The sequence below is a fragment of the Salvelinus alpinus genome, chromosome 20 (genome assembly GCF_045679555.1).
Source record: "Salvelinus alpinus chromosome 20, SLU_Salpinus.1, whole genome shotgun sequence".
Lineage (NCBI taxonomy): Eukaryota > Metazoa > Chordata > Actinopteri > Salmoniformes > Salmonidae > Salvelinus > Salvelinus alpinus.
The window spans coordinates 41,207,541-41,225,297 of record NC_092105.1 but is presented as its reverse complement, the minus strand read 5'-3'; the positions used below and the strand labels follow the sequence as shown (position 1 = coordinate 41,225,297).

Below are 17,757 nucleotides of genomic sequence, written 5' to 3'. Positions count from 1 at the left end.
CCCTGCTTCTTTGAAGTGACTCATTCTGAAGTCACATCAGCAAGTGCGTGTGGATTTAACTCCCATAAACCAGCCTGCCAACGAATGAGATCACATGCACACCTGCACAGATATGTTTCACCTAGGGTGCTGTAGTTGCTGAGACAAGAGTTTGGAATGGATTCCTTGTAGGCTAATCTTATAATGATGTCTAGATGATTGCTTTCTGATGACGTCTGATAAACATATCCTTAGATGACAAGACTTAAGCTTTAAGCCTCTGACTTGTACTCATTTGCATAGGGTTGTTGAGATGAGGCCGATTTAATTATGTAACTACTGTCATTACCTTAGCATTATTGATCTGATGGATCCACAAGTCTCAATTCTAATAAACTTTCTTTTGTTTTCGACATCTGATCCACATTTGTATTTAATCAAACCTTTGTCTGGTTTTGGTTAATCGGTCAAATGTGAAATAGTAAACAGTATTAGAAAACTCATTGGAAAAACAGAAATGATTAAGTACATGCAGTGTGCATGGGTAGGTTTTAATGATATGATCTAAGTGATGTTGTTAGTTACAGTAGTGGTTACTAGGTAGCTGAGCATTCCACCTGATTGGGTCTACTGTACAGCAGTGTTCATTTCATCAACAAAAATAGTGACTAAAATATCCGTCCAACACCTATTTTTCAGTGGCAATTGACGAGACTATAACTGACTAAATAGACCCAGAATAAACTATAACAAAAGGCTAATGTTTTATTTCAGTTCACTAAAACAAGACGAGATTAAATTCACTGTGACTAAAATCGGACTACTAATTAGACTGAACAATCGTTTTTGGAGAGATTGAGAGCTTTTCAGTGATAAGCACAATTCATATTAGCAGCACAGATGCACAGCGCAGACGTGTTCAGCAGTGGGAAGGACACGCCACACCCGGCACACACTTCCTACTTCAGCTGGTGAGCTGCGGGGGGGGGGCTTAACCCTCTCACTTTCCCCACTGCATTTCATAGCCAAGTTATGTTGCCAAAGTATCCAAGTCTCCCTCTTTTCCTCAGAGAAAACGACTTGAATCTAGCCCTTACTGTTCAAAAGATATGACCCATATTACCGCCACTACATTTTTACAAATTTCTATCGTGCATTGGTCATTCTAAAACCATTTGTTTATGCTACACCTTGTTCAGTCATGTTACCTCATCAGCTACAGTGCATTCAGAAATTATTCAGACCCCTTCCCTTTTTCCTCATTTTGTTATGGTACAGCCTTATTATAAAATGTATTAAATAAATGTTTTCCTCATCAATCTACACCCAATACCCGATAATGTCAAAGGAAATGTCCGTAGAGCTCCGAGACAGGACTGTGTCGGGGCACAGATCTGGGGAAGGGTACCAAAAAATGTCTGCAGCACTGAACAAGAACACAGTGGCCTCCATCATTCTTAAATGGAAGACGTTTGGAACCACCAAGACTCTTCTTAGAGCTGGCTGCCCGGCCAAACTAAGCAATCGGATGGTCACTCTGACAGAACTCTAGAGTTCCTCTGTGGAGATGGTAGAAACTTTCAGAAGGACAGCCATCTCTGCAGCACTCCACCAATCAGGCCTTTATGGTAGAGTGGCCAGATGGAAGCCACTCCTCAGTAAAAGACACATGAAATCCCGCATTGAGTTTGCCAAATGGCACCTAAAAACTCTCAGATTATGATAAATAAGATTCTCTGGTCTGATGAAACCAAGATTGAACTCTTTAGCCTTAATGCCAAGCTTCACGCCTGGAGGAAACCTGGCACCATCCCTACGGTGAAGCATGGTGGTGGCAGCATCATGCTGTGGGGATGTTTTTCAGTGACAGGGACTGAGAGACTAGTCAGGACCAAGGGAAAGATGAACTGAGCAAAGTACAGAGAGATCCTTGATGGAAACCTGCTCCAGAGAACTCAGGACCTCAGAATAGGGTAAAGGTGCACCTTCCAACAGGACCACAACCCTAAGCACACAGCCAAGACAACGCAGCAGGGGCTTCAAGACAAGTCTCTAAATGTCCTTGAGTGTCCCAGCCAGAGCCCGGACCCGATCGAACATCTCTGGAGAGATCCGAATATAGTTGTGCAACCTGACAGAGCTTGAAAGAATCTGCAGAGAACAATGGGAGAAACTCACCAAAAACAGATGTGCCAAGCTTGTAGCGTCATACCCAAGAAGACTCAAGGCTTTAATCACTGCCAAAGGTGATTCAACAAAGTACTGAGTAATACATAAGTAAATGTGATTTCAGTTTTGTATTTTTTTTATACATTTGCAAAAATGTCTAAATATCTGTTTTTGCTTTGTAATTGAGGTATTGTGTTTAGATTGATGAGGGGAAAAAAACAATTTAATTGATTTTAGAATAAGGCTGTAACGTAACAAAATGTGGAAAAGGTCAATGGGTCTGAATATTTTCCAAATGCACTGTAGTTCTAGCTAACAACCTGGGGCGCATTCAGCAGGACGCAACGTTTTGGAATGTTCAGATGTAGAACAAACATGCCTCTCTGACATGTTGAATAAGGAATAACGTTGGCTCCATTAATGGAATTTCTATCTGGAACGTTTGAGAAGATTTTGCATTTAGTGACACAGAAAGAAAGGAAAAGGGATAGCAAACAATTTATTGACTAAATTCATCTTGGCACTACACTATATCTGACTGGGTAAATAACTTTATTTTTGGTTAATGTGGACCCAGTTACTCAGACTTGAGCACTTGGACTAGGACTCGAGCACTGGGACTCGGACTTCAGCCATAAAGACTCGTGACTCGACTATTGGTGACTTGGACTCGAGCACAGGGGACTTGAGACTCAATTTTGAAGTGAGGTTTGGTGACCGACTACATTACTGCCTGGGAGAAACAGTCATTAGCTCCCGTTCAAAGTCATGAACCCCCGTTCTATTTTTGGACATCAATGTGGCTGCGGTGTCTGTGGAATTTTGATAACAATGGCAATACCGCGACCGAGTGATGGAGGTGCAACCCATACTATTTTGCCAATGCTTTGCAACAGCATCTGGTGATATTGTGCTAGTCTCTCCCTCTCTCTGCGCTTGTGTGAATCTTTGTTTTATATGTATAGTGCAATATCTATGTAGGCTTAAATAGGAATTTACATGGCCAGATAATTCTTAGATATTAGTATACATGTTTGTCATATTTCCGCTGTTGGGAAGAGAATAAGATGGTCTGCAGAAAAATATGTTTGTAGGACAAGGCTATGCATGTTTGTGCACGTGGAATTCAGTGATTTATGTTTAATACAGGATAAATGAGGCAATACAAGTGTGATGTGACAACAAAAAAAAGGGGCATTTAGTTGACTAAAATGACCCACTGTTTTCGTATAACTAGACTAATCATTATTCAAATGGAAAAAATGTGACTAAGATTTAATGACATTCTGGTCCAAACGACTAAGACCAGACAATATCTAAAAAAAGAGTGCCAAAATGAACACTGCTGCCCAGGCTGGTGATGTAACAATAAGTGTTAATTATGGAGCCTGTCAGCACTTATTACTCTCCCCAGCAGCTTGCATATGAGAAAATGTAATAATAATAATAGGCAAGCTAAACTCAGAACCATATATTCATATTTAAAGCACCAATATCTCAGTATGTTGGTGTCAGATTTCACAAACAGAGTGACATCTATATCAACTTTTTTTCAGTTCCCATAATACTTAATAATGCCAGGAATGGCATACAGGTTGAAACATGACCTGAAACGCATTGAAAAGCAGGGCACAGATGCTGCTTGTTACGGTCTATTACAGAGTACTTGAAGTGTCCAGTGCTGTATTTTGTTGTCTAAATTAGAAAAATATATGCAAGCGGTCCCCATCTGCCTATTAAATATATTTGTGACCAAAAGCAGGAAGCTACAGTTTGACCTTGGGTAGTAAGCGTACAATGGCTCATTTAAATGTCCTACATTTTACAATGAAAGCGCAAGATCAAAGCTCCTGTAAATTTCCTACGTCTTACAATGAGAGCGCCAGATCAAGAGAGATTTAACAACATCAGGTCTTTTCCTGCACCCTCTGCCCTACTTTGTACTGTACATGTCACTTTCACAGGTTCGTTCGCTTAAAATAACAGAACTAAGTGCTTGATACAGTACAATGATCAAGTGCCACTCAGTTCATGCTCCAAGTGTAAGGGCAACAAATAGGTTGTTGTCTACTCAAATAGATTGTTTGGTATACTTCCTCTGTAAATAGTATTTTGTCTTTTGAGTTTGTCCTTCATTTAACAGAAATGCCATATCAGATGATAAGGGGACAACTTGTGGTTGGAGGTAGTAGTGGGTGGGAATTCGCGTGACAGGATGGGGGTGGGGTTGCAGAGAATGGGGTAAATCCCTGTGGAAAGACAAAACACAGGGCCAGGGCTACAGCTGGTAATTTGGTAAGAGGTCACTCACAGTAAACACAAGCTGTTTAGAGAAGGTCTGGAAAGGCCAATACTCCAGGAGCTGTGTGGGACGGATGGAGAGAGATAAGAAAAAAGAGCAACTCTATGAAAACTCCCCACTTCCTGTGTGTATCCTTTATTGTTTTAGGCAAAACAAAACCATTTTCCCATAACATGTTCCTATGCAGGCTTCAAACTTGCTTGGCAAATTTCACACCCTTATTTAGACAACTGATAAGTATCTCGGGGGTATTAATAACTTCAGGTTGGCTAAGCGTTAATATACAGTATGTACTGTAATAACCCTCTCTTATGAATCACCTTATTTCACTTCAGTAACATTGGACCATCCCAAATGGCAACTTATTCCCTTTAGTACACCACTTTTGGCCATAGCCCTGGTCAAAAGTAGTGCACTATAAAGGGAATAGCTAGGTCCCATTTGAGACGCACACATAATTTTTTTATAGCACTTTCTTTCCTTCTTACTACCACTGAGACTCCAGCTGATAGTAAGTTAGTCAGCCAGTCAGTCAATCAATGTAATTTGAAAACATTCTGGGTGATCCTTGAATTCCATGTACTGTACATGAAAATCACCCAGCGCAGGTCACAGAAGAGATCAACCTAGTCTGACTGGTTCTCTCCCCACTTTTCCCCACACGCCGAATTTCAGAGGTCAAATTTGCTTCTGTAGAACATTCTCAGTACAGGCAAGATCCACAAAGTTCTACAGCTCACCATCGAGAACATTCTGACCGCTTGCATCGCCGCCTGGTATGGCAACTGCTCAGCATGCGACCGTACGGTGCTACAGAGGGTAGTGTATACGGCCCAGTACATCACTGAGGCCAAGCTTCCTGCCATCCAGGTCCTCTATACTAGGCGGTGTCAGAGGAAGGCCTCAAAAATGGTCAAAGACTCCAGCCACCCAAGTCATAGACTGTTCTCTCTACTACCGCACGGCAAGCGGTACCAGAGCGCCAAGTCTAGGTCCAAAGGGCTCCTGAACATCTTCTATCCCCAAGCCATAAGACTCCTAAACAATTAATCAAATGGCCACCTGGACTATTTGCACTTTTTACACTGCTGCTACTCACTGTTTATCATCTATGCATAGTCATTTTACTCCTTCCAACATGTACATATTACCTCCATTATTTAGACTAACCCGTACCCCCTGTATATCGCCTCGTTATTGTTATTTTATTGTGTTACTTTATTTAGTCAAATATTTTATTAAAACTGCATTGGTGGTTAAGGGCTTGTAAGTAAGCATTTCATGGTAAGATCTACACCTTGGCACAGTCAAGACAGGGTAAACATCTGCCAAGCATTACGATACGAGAACAACAAGTAATGTGTTCCAGTCCAAGTGTATGTTTAAATCCATTGCTTTTGGCTTGATAAGGAGGTGGAATTAGGAGCTTTTTAAGGGTATTTAAATCCATCAGATAGTCAGCTGATGCTTATGTTGTGTAGGTAATAATATGTGTACGGCACTGAGAGGAACAAGTTTGTCCTTTCTGTGAGGACATAAAAATCGAATCAAACTGTATTCGTCACAAGCTTCATAATCAACAGGTGTAGACCAATAGTGAAATGCTTACTTAGAGAAATAATAGAAAAGTAATAACACGAGGAATAAATATAAAATGAATAATGATAACTTGGCTATAGACACGGAGTACCAGTACCGAGTCGATGTGCAGGGGTACCAGGTAATTGAGGTAGATATGCAAATATAGATATGCATTCTATGACGGTGCCACATTGAAAGTCACGGAGGTCTTCAGTACGGGCCAATCTACTGCCAATGTTTGTCTATGGAGATTGCATGGCTGTGTGCTCGATTTTATACATCCGTCAGCAACGGGTGTGGCTGATATAGCCAAATCCACTAATTCGAAGGGTGTCCACATACTTTTGTATATATAGTGTATATGATGTAAGCTACTCCACATTATGCACAACAGAAAATGATAAAAGCCAATAGATGTTGCTAGCTATAAGAGACCTTAGGTAAATAAATTAATCAAGCTCCAGTAGGCTAATCTTTTGAGTGTGAACTGTATTACTGTACTGTATTATATTGACTGGAATTACTCACGTCGTTCAATTAAAAACAGCAGGGAGAGAACATGCGATTCAGGTACAGCACATGCGTATAGGCTAGTGAATTTGATTTTAATTTGAAAAAAGGGCCTATTTGAATAATTAGTAAGCTGACGCATATATTCACACCTTTCATATTTCCCCTAATATTAGCCTACCTCTTCTCTCTATTGTTGCATCATTCTTTCCTCGCTTTCAACAGTTACATAAAATACGTTTTGTTGTCCTTATCTTCATCATTCCAATGACATCCTTGAATAATATAGGACTATAATGAGATGCAGAAGGCTTTCACGTCTCTTCACGAAGATTGAATGGTTACGAGTCTAAATAAATAACTGCTATAGCCTACCGCCGTAGCGGGTTCGCTCTTCTTTCAAACTGCGCGTGAGCTCTATTGGCTGCTGTATTTAACATTCAGCAAACAAGAGCTTGTGTCCCTCTTCAAAGTCTATCGCTATAAGAAATACAAAAAAAATAATGTCCTGCAACCTATTCTAGCTTTTCCTGCATGGGACTCCAAGAGCTAAGGAGTGTTTAAGGAGAGAGGCTACCAGAGCACAGGTGTGTGCATATTGCGCAAGAGACAGCAGCTGTAAGTTAGAAGCTTATTATGCATAACCCATCATTAAATTAGCTAAATACAAAGGCTAATACTGCATTGAATGTATTACCTGAAAGAGGTAAGCTAGGACATCTATATATAGGCCTATATACAGTTGAAGTTGGAAGTTTACATACACCTTTGCCAAATACATTTAAACTCAGTTTTTCACAATTCCTGACATTTAATCCTAGTAAAAATTCCCTGTTTTAGGTCAGTTAGGATCACCACTTTATTTTAAGAATGTGAAATGTCAGAATAATAGTAGAGAGAATGATTTATTTCAGCTTTTATTTCTTTCATCACATTCCCAGTGGGTCAGTAAGTTTACATACACTCAATTAGTATTTGGTAGCATTTCCTTTAAAATTGCTTAACTTCCACCTGACCTGGGTAGCCTTCCACAAGCTTCCCACAATAAGTTGGGGGAATTTTGGCCCATTCCTCATGACAGAGCTGGTGTAACTGAGTCAGGTTTGTAGGCCTCCTTGCTCGCACATGCTTTTTCAGTTCTGCCCACAAATTTTCTATAGGATTGAGGTCAGGGCTTTGTGATGGCCACTCCAATACCTTGACTTTGTTGTCCTTAAGCCATTTTGCCACAACTTTGGAAGTATGCTTGGGGTCATTGTCCATTTGGAAGACCCATTTGCGACCAAGCTTTAACTTCCTGACTGATGTCTTGAAATGTTGCTTCAATATATCCACATAATTTTCCTGCCTCATGATGCCATCTATTTTGTGAAGGTCACCAGTCCCTCCTGCAGCAAACCACCCACACAACATGATGCTGCCGCCACCCCCGTGCGTCACGGTTTGGATGGTGTTCTTCGGCTAGAAGCCTCCCCCTTTTTCCTCCAAACATAACGATGGCCATTATGGCCAAACAGTTCTATTTTTGTTTCATCAGACCAGAGGACATTTCTCCAAAAAGTATGATCTTTGTCCCCATGTGCAAACCGTAGTCTGGCTTTTTTATGGCGGTTTTGGAGCAGTGGCTTCTTCCTTGCTGAGCGGCCTTTCAGGTTGTCGATATAGGACTCGTTTTACTGTGGATATAGATACTTTTGTACCTGTTTCCTCCAACATCTTCACAGGGTCCTTTGCTGCTGTTCTGGGATTGATTTGCACTTTTCGCACCAAAGTACGTTCATCTCTAGGAGACAGAACGCGTCTCCTTCCTCAGCGGCATGATGGCTGCATGGTCCCATGGTGTTTATACTCGCGTACTATTGTTTGTATAGAGGAACGTGGTACCTTCAGGCGTTTGAAAATTGCTCCCAAGGATGAACCAAACTTGTGGAGGTCTAACAATTTTTAACAAAAAAGGTCTTAGCTGATTTCTTTTGATTTTCCCATGATGTCAAGCAAAGAGGCACTGAGTTTGAAAGTAGGCCTTGAAATACATCCACAGGTACACCTCCAATTGACTCAAATGATGTCAATTAGCCTATCAGAAGCTTCTAAAGCCATGACATTTCCTGGAATTTCCCAGCTGTTTAAAGGCACAGTCAACTTAGTGTATGTAAACATCTGACCCACTGGAATTGTGATACAGTGAATTATAAGTGAAATAATCTGTCTGTAAACAATTGTTGGAAAAATTACTTGTGTCATGCACAAAGTAGATGTCCTAACTGACTTGCCAACCTAAGTGTATGTAAACTTCCAACTTCACCTGTATAAATCTAGAACAGGATTATCTATTTTGGATGTTGAGACAGTTGAGACAGAGAGAAAGACAGAGAGTGCTCGCGCATGCACTGATTTAAAGCAACCATATTCAAGTGATAGGCTGTTTGCGGCAATAAATACAAACATCTTTACAACTAAAAAAATAAGGTGACCCCCGAAAGCCAGATGGCGATGGGTAAATTAGACACGCATTCTGTCTTTATATTACTGTAGCATAGACTATGCTGTAGCAAATGTAGGTCTACCTGTCACAAGAAAAAAAATGACCATGATGAGATGAAAGGTCTACATTGCATTGTGAAGTGCGCTCCATACTGAGATGGGCTGTCTGTCCCCATCCTGAGGCGTTGATGATTCATCATCCAGAGGCCATAGACAAGCCAGATCGCATATCATTTAACACTTCCACTTCATGATATGCTGTTCATGTAAATAATTGATTGTAATTGCCAGTTTCACTCAGTTATTTATCTCGGGGGAAAAGGGAGTGGTAAATCCCGGTAAATCTCGGTAACCGGGTTCCCGCCATTCACCCCTAGTCCGGGATGAGCAGTGCTGGAGAAGAGAGTATTTCCCCTTGAGTCATACTTATATCTATCACACTGTACTCATTCTTTTGAGACAATGCTGCATTGTCTACACTGAAGTGTTTATCAAAGAAGCAGCAGACTGTTGCTCTGCGGTCCCCCCTGATGCTCATCACATGCACTGGTGCTTCCAAAAAGTCATCAAGGGACCAAGAGCTTCATACTTTATATGGAAACATAACTATGATCTTGTTTTGTGATTACAGTTTTCCAAGTAAAAGACACAGATGAAATATGAAAAAAATATGAAATTTGCCACAGTGCAATAAGATAATGTACGAATAGGCTATTCCTTATGAAGAATATATATTCTTACAAAAATGTTTGAACTATTAGGCTATCTGGCTGCTAAATGCATGCTGCTGTGACCTATTCAATATATGGCATGGAAAACAAGGAAATGATCTAGAGATTTGCTTCACATACTCTTTTTCAGACCTTCTTAACAGAAAAACGCTCTGTTATGGGGGTGGAAGGTAGGTGGCTTCCAACTGTTATGTGTCAGAAGAGTGCACAACAGAAAACAAAGCACGGGCCAAGACTTCATACACAGTCTTGACTATTTGCGATCTAGCAGTGTACATACATTCTAGAGACATTTATAATAACCCCATTTGCACAGAGCGTTATTGTGATGAGTGTCGATTTAGTGCTCTATCTGACAATAAAACTGAGCACATAAAATCCTATAATAGCCTACCAATTAATTTGGGGCAATTTGAGCATAATGTTGACTGGTTGTGTATACAACCCAGTACAACTCCAGTAATAAGAATTCAGTGGTATTTACGGTCAGTGCGTTGGCTTCAACCGCACAAAGACGACCCATTATTCCTCGCTCTCTGGATGACGGCCACTGTCTGTTTTAGGCCTCTGAGGCATAAAGCATACCGTCCACCAGACATAAAAAAACCTTTGTATTCCCAAGAACTGACGAGGTTAGTAAATACAAGCTTGTCTTAAGGTCTCAATTACATTTTTCCACCAAGTTTTCATACTGACCAAATTCAGTGATTCCACCTCTCCATTACGTTTAATGTGGTGGTTGCTAAGAGTGGTGTGTGTCCCCGTTGGAATACCACTGACCTCTTCACAGAAACTACAACAAGGCCTGAGAGATCGGTGACAAGTCACTCAACACTGTGCGATATCTTTATCTGCTGTATTGAATCTATCAAACAGCATTGTCGGTAATGCGACATTGCACAAACGTATAATCATCATTGCACAAACGTACTGTATAATCATTGCACAAACATATCATTAAATACTGAAAAGGTGTGCATTGAAAATGTATTAAGAAATGTGTTCATTTTCATATTAGTTTGTCACATTTGTGAGTGAATGATATAAATGTCATCCTCTATTGGCTTTCAGAGTTTAGTGAAGCGTTTGGTGGTAAAGGTGTAAGCTAGTTCCTGGTCCAATTGGGAAGTCTATTCCTGGCTGTACAGAGAGCCTTTTATCCCTCAGGAAAGTTTCAAGGGGAAAGAATACTAGAACTCTGCGGGTTCTCTCTCTGCTGAATCATCATCTTACCTTACATAAGTAGCTTTTTCCCCCTTTAACTGCACCCAGTGAGGAAATCACAAGCCTAGACCCTGACAAATGAGAACACTCTGTCACACATTGTAGAGGCCCAACTATTTCCATAATAGTTCTTCTGTTCGGAGTTGAAACTTTGCAGGAGGATTAGGTCTCCGATAATATTTTTACAATTAATTAACGTCACAGTAGTTGAAATGGCAAACTTGGATTTTAAATTGTGGTATTAGTTTCACAAGGTCCTCTCCACAAGGAACAAGTTTGCCTCAAAGAACTATAACTTTTACCATGGAAAAACATGGGTGTTCAGTAGATCATATTAGAGTTGTACGGCTGCCAGTATGCTACATTTTGGCACTATAACACATAAAATAAGGTTATAGGGCAGTGTTTTGACTTGGACCCCAATGATTTCAACTTGCAGCTATATTTTCCTCATATCTATCGGTTGTAGAATTTGGCCCATCCCTCTCACCATAGCTTTCATCATTAAATTCAAAAGTGCAGCTGTGCCCTTGGACTGCCAAAATGTCTGGAAACAGCTGTCGCGAGTCACAATACCTTAACCAATTCCATACTCGGCTCCACCCCAAGAGAAGCCTGCCATGTGAGATCATGGTTAAAGGTGTGTCCCATTATCAGCGCAGGCTTTACATAGCTGTGAGCATAGATCAACTCGGTCCTCGGGACCCCAAGGGGTGTACGTTCTGCCCTAACACTACATAGCGGATTCAAATAATCAGCACGATTTGATCATTTGAATCAGCTGTGTAGTGTTAAGTCAGAAACCAAAACGTTCACCCCTTGGGGTCTTGAGAACCAAGTTTGAGAAATGCTCATTTGGAGCGAGGAATGTCACCTATAAAATACAAAACTGTCAGAAAATCTAGACATCCTCCTCCTACATTCCTTTACTGTATACTGTAGGCCTGTATGTGCAGCTCTATTCATATAAATGCAAAGTTGCCAAGTGAAGAATTTCAAAATGAGACCAGATGTCATTTCAAACAGATGCTGCGGTGACAAAAATGATGTTCTTTTAGTAGATATTAAAAGGGAAACTTCACTGCTAGACACTATATAGACCAGCTGGACTAAGAGGGCAAATGGCAAACAAGTAAGTTGTTTTGCTGTCGGTAGCTAGCTAGTAATATCAGCTCTCTTTTTACACAAGGCAGTGTTGTTCAGTACAGTACAATTGTATGATCAAGTCGGCCATGACGGGGATTGCTAGTAGCACTACAAGACAAACTAGCCATGTTAAGCTATTTTTCTTTGTTTGCTATACCCAAAACGCACTGTAGCCTAACGTTATAGCTAGCTAGACGCAGTGTTTTTCACTAGGAGCAAAACTGGAGAAATGTTTTGATGATGAAGAGTAAAGGAATGACTTTGGCTTTATGACTCATATTAGTCTTTGAGTAACTACACCTGTGTGTTGTAGCTAGCTAGCGTGTGTCTGTGAAACATTCAATATTCTGCATTGTGCTGTTACATTAGAAAGACAGTAAACAACGATTACCCATGAAAGTCAAATAGTGCTTTTGTCATTCTCTTACAGACAAAACTGCTTGATGGTCTACAGATTATTTTTTGGAGTTTGTTCTACGTGGGATGAGAAGCTAGGCAGAGGACATCAAATCCCCTTGCCTGCTTGTGCTGTTGGGGCCATTCAAGCAATTTATCCCTCACACAATGAATACAAAGAAGTTGATGACTCAAGAAGAGATATGAAAGGTCCCATAACAACAATCTCCCCTTGTGTCAAAGTGAACTCACTGCTATCCCCCAAAACACCATATGCAAGTATTCCCTTTGTAGAACTGTAGTATTTCTTATAGGTGTTATGTTATATATGTCATACATTGCCATAACTGTTCCTGCATACAGCTGAGCTGTGTAAACTCACCTAGGTCTCCAGCGCAAATAAACGTTCTTGTGAATTCAAGCAATGTCTACTTATTTGCTACATTGACAGACTAATCTGTTTTATTGAAACATATTTACGTACCAACAAATGAAAGTTGAAATGATACACCAACTCCCTGCATCATTTGCTTTAGCAGTAAGAGTGTGGCAAGTTACTTCCAAATACGTTTCATGAATACCACAATGAATTGATCCATGGTTTCTGATGCAGCTGGAATGTTCCAGGCAAGATCCTGAATGTTCTTCAGCTGGTGAACCTTGTCTCGTGTTGAACTTCATGAGCTCCATGAAATTAGACTACACAATTTGGCTCTTGCCAGTCACATGCAGTCTTTTCCTCTTCTGAGTCAGATGACGTTGAGCTTGAGGTTGTTCTCGGCTGAAAGCTTTCATCCAATAGGTCTACAGCAGGGGTGTCAAACTCATTCCACGGAGGGCCTAGTGTCTGCAGGTTTTTGGTTTTTCCTTTCAATAAAGCCCTAGACAACCAGGTGTGGGGAGTTCCTAACTAATTAGTGATGTTAATTCATCAATCAAGTACAAGGGAGGAGCGAAAACCCGCAGACACTCGGCCCCCCGTGGAATGAGTTTGACACCTGTGGTCTACAGGATCTGTACTACTGAAGCTGGTGTCAGAGTAATCAGCAGCAGCAGTTGGACTAGTTTGTACGACACACACTAGTCAGTGACTTCCCAACATTTGACTACTTTGTCCCCATCAATACACACTCAAACAAGGTACAGTACTATATCCACCCATCCCCCTTGTGTCAATAGATAATGTATACTAACCTTCACACACACGTCAGTCATCCACACCATCCCCTCTTTACTAATAACTCAGCTTTTCTTAAATTTAGACTTCCAAGCTTTACATCAACAAATCAACTAGCCCTCCATAATACAGAGAAAACTACAGTAGAAGTTGAAACCTACTTATAAACACACCAACTATGACAAGAAGACACAGACCATGTTTATGCCTAGCTCCAGTATATTTAATTGCTTATGGAGTCAAGGTGACTTAAACTAGTTATTTGACAAGTCATATAGTGTTATTTGACGTGTATCTTTATTGACATGCTGTCACATTCTGACCATAATTCTTTTGTATTTTCTTTGTTTTAGTGTAGTCAGGGCGTGAGTTGGGTGGGTAATCTATGTTTTCTATATCTGTGTTGGTTTTCTGTGTTTGGCCTGATATGGTTCTCAATCAGAGGCAGCTGTCAATCATTGTCCCTGATTGGGCCCCACTGGACTGAGGGGCGCCTCTGGACTGAGCCCAGTACCACCAGTGCCAACACCACGCACCAGGCTTCCTGTGCGTCTCCAGAGCCCTGTACGCCCTGTTCCTCCTCCCCGCACTCGCCCTGAGGTGCGTGTCCCCAGCCCGGTACCACCAGTGCCGGTACCACGCACCAGGCATCCAGTGCGTCTCCAGGGTCCAGTACTCCCTGTTCCTGCTCCCCGCACTCGCCCAGAGGTGCGTGTCTCCAGCCCGGTACCACCAGTTCCGGCACCACGCACCAGGCCTACTGTGCGCCTCAGCAGGCCAGAGTCTGCCGTCTGTTCAGCACCGCCGGAGCCGCCCGTCTGTCCAGCGCCGCCTGAGCCGCCCGTCTGTCCAGCGCCGCCTGAGCCGCCCGCCTGTCCAGCGCCGCCTGAGCCGCCCGCCTGTCCGGAGCCGCCAGAGCCGCCCGCCAGTCGGGAGCCGCCAGAGCCGCCCGCCAGTCGGGAGCCGCCCGCCAGTCGGGAGCCGCCCGCCAGTCGGGAGCCGCCAGAGCCGTCCGCCAGTCGGGAGTTGCCAGAGCCGTCCCTCAGTCCGGAGCTGTCCCTCAGTCCGGAGCTGCCCCTCAGTCCGGAGCTGCCCCTCAGTCCTGCCCCTCAGTCCGGAGCTGCCCCTCAGTCCAGTGGGGCTCTTTAGTTGGGTTTCCAGGCCAAGGTCGGCGGCGAGGGTCGCCGTTCCTAGGAGGCCACTAAAGCGGACAAAGACTATGGTGGAGTGGGGTCCACGTCCAGCGCCAGAGCAGCCACCGCGGACAGATGCCCACCCAGACCCTCCCCTATAGGTTCAGGTTTTGCACCTTGGGGGGGGGGGGGGGACTGTCACGTTCTGACCATAGTTCTTTTGTATTTTCTTTGTTTTAGTGTGGTCAGGGCGTTAGTTGGGTGGGTAATCTATGTTTTCTATTTCTGTGTTGGTTTTCTGTGTTTGGCCTGATATGGTTCTCAGAGGCAGCTGTCAATCGTTGTCCCTGATTGGGAACCATATTTAGGTAGCCTGTTTTCTGTTGGGTTTTGTGGGTGGTTGTTTTCAGTCTTTGTGTGTCTGCACCAGATAGAACTGTTTCGGTTTTCACTTTGTTGTTTTTGTATTTTGAGTTGTTCACTTTCATTAAATAAGATGAACAATTGCGCATTGGTCCTCCGATCCTTCAAACTTCTCCTCCTCAGACGAGGAGGAAGACGACAGCCGTTACACATGCAAAGACCCAAACGGCGTTCCATATAAATCATGGTTGAGAAGGAAACGACTGAACAAATGAACAACAAAACAGCACAGCACAGCTGTTATGGCAGTAAAGGGGGGGTCCAACTCCATATTATTTCCCATGGTTTTGGACGAGGGCCTGTGTTTTGGCAGTGTCAGTAGTAGGATAACAAATGTAGCATGGCGTGGAGGGCCAAGTGATATCTCTACAAGTCATTGCACTTGAAAAGTGGGATGAATTTTCAGAAGCATTTGTCTAATGGCTTCAAGTATGAGAAGCCACAAATAACGCAACAGCTCATGGAGAGAGTGGTTTTAATTTACAAATTGTTTATATTATAAATGAAACTTATGACATGGATGCATGAATGTATTTCAGTCTCAATATGGGAAAGTCAGCAACTGGAGAAACGGAAACTTTACATTAATTGTTATCAAGCCTTCAAATTCTCCATATCACTTCTAATTAAAATCACATTAAGTCTGTATCCCTCCCTTGCATGCCAAAGGAGTGAGCAGTGACTCTAAAAGATCGCAAAGAACTTTGGAAACTCACTCCTCCCAGTTTAAGAGCCAACGCCTCCAACCAAATGGAATACTGTCAGCTGACATCATCTCCAAGCAACCGTTCCTGAACCAAATAAATGGGACATTAAAAGTGTTATGACTGTGACATATTGTAAAGAGATGATCTTTGACTCTTATTTGATATTCAATATTAGGAAAGACAAACATATTCTCATGGATCATTTTGTTTCACCACCAGTGGAATTTTTGGGATAGGTGATTATTACACACTACACACTACACACAGTGGTCTATCGGACCATCTACACTACATGATATATCTATGCAATCATCCATACAAACAATTATTTTGAACTGTATTGACAAAAATTAAATAGCCAGTCGTTGATTATAATGCACATGAGATGCACACTGGTTTGCCTCCAAAACACTTCCCATCACCTCAACATGTGGTCAAGGAAATTTCTCAGAACAACTCTGAATGCAGGAAATTAGTGGAGTTCAAAAATTACTTAAATGTCTGCAACAACTGTTACTTTAGTTACTACACGTACTCAGTATGAGGTGGAAGAATATAGGTTAGAGTTGATTGAAAAATGCACATCTCAAGAACCTCTGGTTGTGGGCTACTAAATTAGTCAAACCCTTTGCCTTAGACATGCAATTATGTCACTAAATTGCAATTTGCTTGCAACATGTGTCCAAAAATGTGTTGCAACAGTTAACTTTTTGGGGGTATAGAATGGTATAGATTAATGAATTTAACAAATCCCAGTTAAGTCGGGGAAAGGTTTGAACTGAAAAGGGTTTGGAATGACATAAGACTCCATGGGTTACAAAAGTCTCATATTTTCCAACTGATGTCATCTCAAGATGATCTCACATGTTTAAAAATTCCACAGTAATGATCTAATATACACGTTTTTTGTCACTTCCTCATCAATCTTTAGAAGCATTTCGGAACACCTCCAAATAATAGTGACTAATGTTACTTCTAAACGTGAAGTGAACAATAATGTCATGTAGACTAGAGTTGAGAAGAAAAGCTGTTGGCTGACAGCTGACAGAATGAATCCAAATACGTTCTCACACAGAAGCCTCTTAATTAGTAAATACACCCAGAATGAATCCACATACCTAGAGCCAGAGAGCCGTCGTCGTGGACTTCGTTGGGACACATTATCATCCATGTCTAGCTGCACAGGTTTAACAAAGTCCCTCGGACTACCGAAAGTGAAGCAAAGCACACAATTATTCATATTTCATAACTAAAATTGCACAGGTTTTCATCTAGAGCTGTCCCATCCGAATGCTTGCTGTGGATGGTCGAAACCCTATTGACAATCAGGACAGCGTTTCGGATGGTAACTTGCCCTTTGTTGCCCGGCATGCAAAGTGGGACACAGGACAATTATGATTTAATTAAGCTCATTATGTTACTCGTCATCTCTTACCATGAATGCCCCTGGCCCTCCGCGCTGCTGTCAACTTTCATCAGTATTTATTAGGAAGAAGAAAATAAATTATACCGTACAAAATATATCGTGGCGTTGATTCGTTCAGTGATACATTAGGCTACTGTGCGTTCAAAATGAATTCTAGAACTCCCACTTCTATCTTGATCCACACAACAGTCGCTCCTCTGTTCCAATACGCCACCAGCACAACCCAGTCTTTCCATCGTTTAGCCAGCAGTCTACATTTCAAAGTTGTGACACGATGCCTGCTACAAGCACTGATAAGTTCTCTGCCAAAAGCATACCAACTACAAAAAAAATCGACGTCAAAACGTATGAGTAGAGATTCAAATAACC

The 17,757-nt window shown here is 41.9% G+C and overlaps 1 protein-coding gene across 3 annotated transcripts in view; it reads right to left on the bottom strand.

Annotated features, from left to right (window-relative positions):
* LOC139546925 (cordon-bleu protein-like 1) overlaps positions 1 to 17,735 on the bottom strand; it is a 41,308-nt gene extending 23,573 nt beyond the window's left edge. For 2 of the 3 annotated variants that reach the window (XM_071355881.1, XM_071355882.1), the window contains exons 1-2: positions 17,398 to 17,735; positions 17,081 to 17,167 (exon numbers count right to left, since the gene is read on the bottom strand). In XM_071355881.1, the coding sequence (XP_071211982.1) occupies positions 17,081 to 17,167; positions 17,398 to 17,438 (128 nt within the window). In that variant the 5' untranslated portion in view covers positions 17,439 to 17,735. The remainder of the gene's footprint in view (positions 1 to 17,080; positions 17,168 to 17,397) is intronic. The other variant, XM_071355885.1, reaches the window with a different exon arrangement.
* Between the last annotated feature and the right edge of the window lie 22 nt (positions 17,736 to 17,757).